Source organism: Propithecus coquereli, unplaced genomic scaffold, assembly GCF_000956105.1.
Source record: "Propithecus coquereli isolate 6110/MARCELLA unplaced genomic scaffold, Pcoq_1.0 Scaffold120, whole genome shotgun sequence".
In the NCBI taxonomy this organism is placed as follows: domain Eukaryota; kingdom Metazoa; phylum Chordata; class Mammalia; order Primates; family Indriidae; genus Propithecus; species Propithecus coquereli.
In genome coordinates, this window is record NW_012136081.1 from 2346587 (window position 1) to 2354522 (window position 7936).

At 61.0% G+C, this 7936-nt stretch overlaps 2 protein-coding genes across 6 annotated transcripts; both read right to left on the bottom strand.

Moving 5' to 3' along the window:
* Window positions 1-292: 292 nt before the first annotated feature.
* On the bottom strand, window positions 293-3142 carry FKBP2 (FK506 binding protein 2, 13kDa). 5 transcript variants are annotated; one of them, XM_012665376.1, is made up of 6 exons: window positions 2949-3142; window positions 1553-1721; window positions 1110-1222; window positions 921-967; window positions 521-556; window positions 293-428 (listed from the first exon to the last, which is right to left on the bottom strand). In XM_012665376.1, exons 2-6 carry the CDS (start codon window positions 1715-1717, stop codon window positions 367-369), a joined length of 423 nt encoding a protein of 140 aa, XP_012520830.1. In that variant the 5' UTR covers window positions 1718-1721; window positions 2949-3142; the 3' UTR covers window positions 293-366. The 5 variants fall into 5 exon arrangements, with proteins under 5 accessions (XP_012520830.1, XP_012520831.1, XP_012520835.1 ...); XM_012665377.1 differs by having other exon boundaries at window positions 301-428; window positions 1553-1748; window positions 2949-3024; XM_012665381.1 differs by lacking the exon at window positions 2949-3142 and adding an exon at window positions 2020-2936 and having other exon boundaries at window positions 301-428.
* A 1621-nt stretch (window positions 3143-4763) lies between these two features.
* On the bottom strand, window positions 4764-7930 carry VEGFB (vascular endothelial growth factor B). The gene is made up of 7 exons (XM_012665382.1): window positions 7850-7930; window positions 7249-7291; window positions 6743-6939; window positions 6463-6536; window positions 6230-6265; window positions 5795-5929; window positions 4764-5204 (listed from the first exon to the last, which is right to left on the bottom strand). The coding sequence occupies exons 1-7, from the start codon at window positions 7907-7909 to the stop codon at window positions 5183-5185; spliced, it is 567 nt and encodes a 188-aa protein (XP_012520836.1). The 5' UTR covers window positions 7910-7930; the 3' UTR covers window positions 4764-5182.
* Between the last annotated feature and the right edge of the window lie 6 nt (window positions 7931-7936).

The window sequence follows — 7936 nt, forward strand, 5'->3', positions numbered from 1 at the left end:
CGCAGGCCTTCCTGAGGGCCACGTAGTCATGGCGATAGCCCAGTGCTGGCTCCCAGACCAGGAGCTGGAAGAAGCTGGGGAGCTGTGGGGGAGGGAAGAGCAGTGTTGCTGTTGGCAGGCAGGAAAACTCCTTCTCTCTGGGCAAGGGCCACCATGCTATTGAGCCTAGACCCCCAAGGCTCTGCAGTCAGGAAACGAGAAGCGGGTGAGAGGTGTGCCAAGGGAGAGGGAAAGCAGGAGCTCCAGTCTGAGTCTCAGGGCCCACAAACACACACAGGCTCATTCCATGGGCTTTTAAGAGTTTTGTTTTTCGAACAGTCTGGTCCCTGATGGGTGCCTCTCCCCCCTTGCCCCTCCCCAGTCTGGCTACAGTTCTGAACGTCGTTCGATTTTGAGCAGCTCCACCTCGAACACCAGCGTTGCACCACCTGTGGGGGAGAAGTGAAGTCAGAATACGAACCAGGGCCACAGGGAGAGGGGATGGCTGTGGAAGGTGGGGGGCAAGAAGGTATAACATTACCTGGAATCTTTGGGGGAGCTCCCCGCTCTCCATACCCTGTTGAAAATACATGAAGAAACAGTCAGCTATGGCCAGGCTCCCTTCCAGCTCAGGCGGGGAGGGTGGGGAGTGTTTTACAGGCAGCCAAGCTTCTGTCCCCCTCGGCAAGAAGGCCAGAAATGGAGAAGGTGTAATGGAGATGGGAAGGTGATGCCAAAGGCCTGGTAGAGGGCAGAGGGTGGGCACTACAGCCGAGTGCCCCAAAGGTCTTGCCCTGTCCTCACTGCTTGGCATCGTCAGACTTGGAAGACACAGGTATTGTGATAAATGGATAGGGTGGAGGCCAATATGAGGCTGAAGCAGCCCTTCACCCTTCCCAATCACAGCCGAGCCCCTACACACTTCCGGCAAGGCCTCTTACCCAGCTCTGATGGGATCACCAGCTTCCGCTTTTCCCCCTCACACATCCTGCAGGATAACACATGCTCAGCAAGTGGCAGCACCCAGGCTCCCTGCCCCTGCCCTGCCCTGCCCTGCTTGCCTACCACAGCTCACCTCCTGGACCATGGCCATGCACATCCCACCCACCCCACCCCAGCCCCAGACTCACCCCAGCAGCCCCTGGTCCCAGCCCTTGATGACCTGGCCTGTGCCCAGGGAGAAGACAAAGGGCTGGTTCTGGGGCAGGCTGCTGTCAAACTCCGTCCCATCTTCCAGCTTCCCCTGTGGGACCACAGGAAGGCCAGTGAGGAGGAGAGGACCACCCCAACCCCCCTCAGTTGCTCTCCCCAACAAGCTGGCCCCCATAGCACTGGTGGTCATAGTCCTTGAAGGGGACAGAGCCTTGGGCAGCTCAGAGTACATTGTCACTGCCTGCTGATGCCCACCTGAAGAGTAGACAGTGAAAGGCAAGGTGGAAGCATGGAAATTGGCGTAGAGAGAGGGGAATGGCCCAAGGTCACCCACCTGGTTGGTGGAGGAACCAGACTTCCAAGTCCTTTCTGGTCGCCAGAAGCCCCACCCACTTCCCAAAGCTCCACCCCCATCACTCACCGTGTAGTGCATGTGCAGAACATCCCCTTTTCTAGATTTGATGGGACAGTGGTCCACCCGCTTCTTGACCCCAATCTGCAGCTTCCGTTTGCCTTCTGCCCCCGTAGCCGTGGCCAGGGCACTCAGGCAGATGGACAGTACTGTCAGGACCCAGCTCAGCCTCATGTCTCTGCAGGCACAGACCCCAACGCACCGACTGACCAGGAGGAGGGTAGGGAAGGCATGGAACGCGGGCAGGTACCACCGTACCTTGCCTGCCCCTGGGGATCCCCTCTTCCCAGGTCACCGCCCTCTCCCCTGGGCTCCACGGCCACACTTACCAGTCCAGAGAGAAGGGGGCTTGGCCGAGGACCCCAGCAGCGGGGGTAGGGGGTCAGGGGAGGCCACAGCCGCCAGGGCCCCGCCCCTTTACTCACCCCCAGACCTTCCCTCCCTCCCGGTTCCCACCTCCCCTCTTCAGTTCCCACCTGTTCCTTTACGCAAAGTCCAGACCCTATCTGACTGCGCAGCAGTTGCCCCGACTGGGCGGCCCCATTCACGCCACACCCAGCTGCCCCCGGCCCAGCACACCTCTGCGGCCGCTGCAGGGGATCGGCTCCGAGGCACCCACACATCCCCGCTGGGTGGCTCCGAAGAGCCTGGGTCCTCTGGAGGTACCCCCCAGCCCGGCCCTGTGCCTCCGCCCGGGGCGCCGCCCCAGCTCTGAGCCCTCGGGGGTCTCCGGGGCACCCAGACCGGCCCTGTGTCTGCTGGCCGCCGAGCACGCTCCACCCATACCACCTCTCCGGGAGGAGTTCTCGGCCTACCGCGTCCCCAGGCCCGGCCACCACGGAGGCCGCCCCCGCGTGGACGCCCCGGGCCATTACTTGGGCTTAGCTCTTCGCTTAGCTCCTTGGCTCCGCCCTTTAGTGCGCGTGGTTCCGCCCCTGGCCCTGCAGTCCCGCCCCCGACAGAGCTAGACCCCTCTTCCGGAACCGTAGCCACGCCACTCACCGGCTGAGGGCCGGCCCCCAGCGCCTCAGCTCCGTCCCCTTCTGGCGCCAAACCCGAGACTCCGCCTTCCACCTGCTCCAGCTCCTCCTTCTCGGGCCAGGCTCCGCCCCGCAACCCTTCTAGCCCCGCCCGCAGCCGCCGGGCTCCGCCTTCCACTAGCACCGGCTCGGAGGTCCCACCCGTCTCTGTTCCTCGTCCCACCCCGAATCCCAGGGCTCCGCCCCGTGCGGCGTGAGAACCCTCCCCCTGCGGCATCTCCAGACAGCTCCGACCCCCACCGCCAATTTCCTCGTCACCTAGCTCTCGTTGACACTCGGAGCCCCGGCCCGCTTCTGCCCGGTCTGATCCAGCCTGCCCCCTTGCACCCCGGGTCCCCCTAGCCCGGGCTGTGGCCCCCTCTCACCTCCTCGCCGCGCCCCCGGAGTCAACCCCGATCGAGCTGCCGCCTCTGCGCAGGCGCGTCCTCGTCGCTACCAGGCCGGGCCACGCCGCCCTCCCTCATTGGACCGTGCAAAACCCACCGCTACACGCCCGCTGGCGCGGCTTCTTCCCTGGTTCCGCCTTCCGCGCTGCCACGTGACTTGCGTCACTTCCGGCGGAGAGGTAGTGTGTAAGGGTGACGTCCGAAAGGGCCGAAGGTACTTCCGGCCGAAATGATATTAAGGTCGGGTGGGCGCAGGTTCTCGGAGGTGGTTTTGAGGCGGCATTTTCCGTTGTTTCCCTCCTCTCCCACAGAGCTCTGGCTGGCCCCTGGCCTCCTCATGGCCCACAGTCCCCAGGGACCTGCTGTGGGAAGAGCCTGGGCTTCACGGAGAGACCTCGGTTTGAATTCCAGGTTTGCCACTAATTGGTTGTGTGACCTTGGTGGAATTTGTCCAACACGGATTTGGCAACACCCACCCCACAGGGCCCCAGTAGGACCGAGACGATGTGCGGCGCCAGGCCCTGGCCTACAGCGGATACTCCTGCCCGCTGCCCTCCCTGGCAGCCAGGCCTACCTCCACCTGCGACTGCGCGGCAGGACTGGAATGGTCTGGCTCTGCCCGTCCCCTCGCAGGACTGTTATTTTCTGGCCCGCCAGCTCCCATGAAACATGTCAGCTGAAATAATGAACCTGCAGTGGAGAGTCAGCTAAGCCTTGGCTGAGGGTTAGGGAGACTGCCTGCAGATCCCCAGGCCAGGTAGCCCTTCTGACTCTGTTTCCTCAATTGGAAAAGGAAGACAGGGTGCTGGCCTCAGAATTGAGGAAGCAAGGGGGTGCACGTGAAGCACTGTTCATGTCTGGCCTTGCTCTCATCTGTCTCACTCATATTGGCCCAGGGTGCGCTCAGTGACATCATGGCTGAGAAAATGACTGGAAAGTATTAATACTGTCAGGAACTGTCTCTTCTGGTTTAACCTGCTCCCTCCAACCCAACACATCAGAAAAAGCCTCCACTAGGGTGGCGGTGTTGAGTTAGCTCTGCCCCTGAATGTCCTGCCTCAGCGGGGCAAAACATTGGTGCCAAGGTTGGCCTGTCCACCACGTCACCACTCAGCCCTGGGCACGGGGCTGCAGGGAGAAGGGTGGACACTGAGCTTGAGCTGGGTGGGACAAGCCAGGAGTCTCAAGCAGCAGCTGAAGAGGGGAGCCGGATGGCTCTAAGGAGGTGAAAGCAGGGAACCCTGTCTCCCAAACCAGGCCTGTTGGCCACAGACACTTGGTGCTTCCCCTTGGGAGGTAGGACTGAGGTGTGTGGCTTTAGAGTTAAGCTACAGGGAGCAAAACACAGCAAACACTAAAAGTGCTGCCCAGCAGGGAAAACAGGTGCTTTTTCTATTATGTGAAGAAAATCTTAAATTTCTCTGGAGCACAAGGGCCCCAACCACAGTTATCTGTTCCATCCATGTGCACATGTGGAAAAAGGCTCAGAAAGACAGGGGCAATGACAACCAAGGTCACTCAGCTGATCTGAGTCCCATGTCAAGCGCACTGGCCTAGGAGGCCGTCTCCCAACAAGGAACCTGCATTTCCTGGACCCTCCCTGCCCCCAGTGCCCGGCGATAACAGCACAAGAGTGACGAGTCCACGATTCTGGATGCCTGGGCTCTGCTGTGGGCCTTGGGCCTCGCTGCCTCCATCTGAATGAGGGATTAAGACAAGCTCTGGGTCTCGAAGGCAGTGATGCCCAAACCAGCCAGCCTAGACGGTGACAAATAGTGACACAGACAGGGACATCTCCTTCCATGTCTTTTATCAGGATTGGGGGGTCACAGTTCTTGTATCAAAGCCCAAATCCCATTATTTGCAGAGGTTTGAGGTCTTCTTAGTGAGGGGAGGGAGGAGCCAGTTGTAAGATGTTCACTTGTACAGGATGGTTAAAAACTGAGATAGTACCCCATTCTCCCCTATGCTGGGATGTGACCCCTCTTGCTGCCTCCAAGTCTCCTCCTCCAACTCTGCCTACCCTTTTACATGACAGCCTCGGGGAGACACGGGATGGCAGGGGAGCCCTCTGAGAGGCCCAAGTCCTGGAGCAGCTTCTTCCTGGGCTGAGATCTTGGGGGCTGGACTGTTCTCACCAGGCTCCCCTCTCTTCCCCCACTGGGGTGTGGCCTATGAGGCAAGTGGCCCCGCTGGGTCTGAAAAGCAATGTGTCACCTTCGCAGCTTCCGGCACCTGAGGAGAGGAAGCAGTCTGTTCGTGCTGGTTGGAGCTCGGCCCCGGTTCCTCTTGCTTTACTCCCTCCTTAGCTCTGTGAGCCCCGTTCTCTCCCGACGTTCCTAGGAAGCCCCCACTGGCCTGGCCCATAGGATGTCACCCCATGGCCTCACCACAGGATGCAGGCGTAGCAAGAAGCACCATAGACAAGGGTTCCACTATGTCCCCTCGCCTCTCGCAGCTCATAAGGTAGAGCAAATGTCTACCACAGGGACTTCTGAGAAGACCCAAACTTTGCAAATTGGAAAAGCAGATGTCACTTCCTCCAGAGATCTCTGACCTCTCAAAGATGAGGTCAGGTGCCCCTCACCACAGCCCTGGACATCCTCTGCTGGCACCAACTCCCCTCTTGTCCAACTTTGTGTTAGAATGTGAGCCTTGTTCATGCTGAGCCCAGTGCCAGCAGACGCTTGGTAAATATTTGTTCAACACATTCAACAGCTTCCTCTTCTCTGGCCCTCCTCCCACTGGCAGGCTCACCCTGGACCTGCTCCAGGACAGGGCCTTCATGCCTTCCCAAACAGATGCCATCCCCGAAGACTCCTCACCTACAGGTGTCTGGGTTGAGCTCTAAGCCCTGCCCCTGACAACGGAGGAAGCTGCGGCGTCGGCAGCGGCAACGGCAGGTCCGGGGGTCAGGGCGCTGGCGGCGCTGGGTGCAGCGTGGGCAGAGGGGCCTGGGGCTGGAGTGGGATGGGTGATGTCAGCTGGGGAGGGTGCTCCGGGGACAGGGTCCCAGCCAGGAACAGAACGGGGCTGGGGACGGTGGTGGGGAGTGGCAGCCCTAGGAGGAGAAGCGACATGTCTGGGGTGGGAAAGAAGAGTCTTCCCGGGAGCTGGGGTCAGGGCAGAGCACACAGACTTGGGGAGCAGAGGAAAAGGGGAAGGAGACAGGTAGGAGGAGCAGGAGGGGAGGGGACCACAACTTTCTGACTCACTCGTACACCCCCTGTTCCCTCCTCAGCTGGAGTCAAGAGACTTACCTGTCCGGCTTCACAGCACTGTCTTTTTTTTTTGGTCTGAAAAATAAGACACAGACAGAGACAAAGAGGAGGAGGAGGATCAGGAAATCCAAGCATCCTACTCTCTTGCCCCAGAGCTGAGGCCTACCCCTGGCTCTATTCTTAGAAACCTGGTCCCCACTGCAGTGAACCACCATACCCGACACCCCCCAAGCTTGGACTCTGCGAGCTCAGAAGTTGGGCCTGGCTGGCACCTGCATTCACATTGGCTGTGTTCTTCCAGGGACATCTCCCCCAGCTGACTGCTCGGGTACCGGATCATGAGGATCTGTGCTCAGGAGAATGAGGAGAGAGAGAGTGAGGGAGAGGGGGAGAGAGAAAGGGGACGCTCCAAGGCTGGAGGGAGAGAAGCTTGCCCAACAGCCAGGACCCTGGACACTGACCCCTCAGCCTCCTGTGCCTCAGTCTCTGGGCTGGCCCAGCCCCCAGAGTGCCAACATGCATCCCAGCCTGAGGCTCCACCTGCCCCAGTACCTGCATCCGGACCTGGTGCTGCCCAGTGGGCACACACTCCAGGCCATCGTCAGGGCAGCAACCACCGCAGCGCTGCACAGTCACACAGCTGGGCACCAGTTGTTTGGCCACAGTGCCCACAAGTTCCACAGTCAGGGGCACCACCACCTCCCGCGGCTGACAGGTAGCGCGAGCATACACGTCTATCCACGATACCACTAGGGGCAGACAGGAAAGGGTTAAGTCCACACTGGGTCTCCTGCAGCTGCTCCCAGCAGCTGTCCTCCCCAGTCCCCTCCACTAGCCCTCCTGCCCTTCTGCCCTCCCAACCTGGCTTCCCCTGCCCTGTTTATCCAGAACCCAGTAGCCCCACCGCCTCAATTTCCCCCTCTGTAAAATGCGCAGAATAATAGTTTCCTCTTACAGGAGAGTTGTATTTACACAAGATGATGGAACAAGGAGCCTGGAATCAGGGCATGGGGCAAACCCTCTTAGTACTGGCTATGCCAAGTTACTGTAAGCATTACCTTTCTTCTGGTGGCCAGGGGCATCAGGCTGGGAGAGAGGGGCCTGTAGGAGAGAAGAGACCTGGACCCAAGGTGCACTGCAGGAGGGGCTAGCCCCGTCACTGTACCCAGGGCTCTGCCCTCGCATTGGGAGGCTTCACCACCTCTCTGACATCTTTCCAGATTGCTCTGTTCCTGGGCCACTGCTCTAGTTTTACCTGTCCTCTCCTGGGCACCTGGGACCTGCCCTGGCCCAAGACCCGACAGGCGCGCTCTGCTGGCGGTGTCAAATCTCCAAGCCTCGGGGCCCGGCTTGTTCTGGGGGCTGCAGGTCAGCAGCGGGCACACTGGGCGCAGAACCAGGTCCTGCGGGCACTGAGGCAGCTCCGCCCCTGGCGGCGCCCAGAGGGCGGGGTGGGGCGGAGGAGTGGCCCCGGGGCTGGGCTGGCGGGCCGGCGGGGAGGGGCACCTCCCAGGGGATGCCTGGGCCGGGCCACCGAGGTGCTCGCGTTGGAGGCCTGACTCCGCGGATCCCCTCTGCCGACGCCACCCAGCGCCTCCCCACTTCCGCCAACCTTGAGAGAGGGCACCGCGGGAGGGCGGGATGGCGGGACGCACGTACCTGGGCGGGGGCCAGCAGCAGGAGAGCGGCGAGCAGCAGGCGGCGGAGCAGGGGCCTCATGGTGCCCGCGGGGGCAGCGCGCCGGGG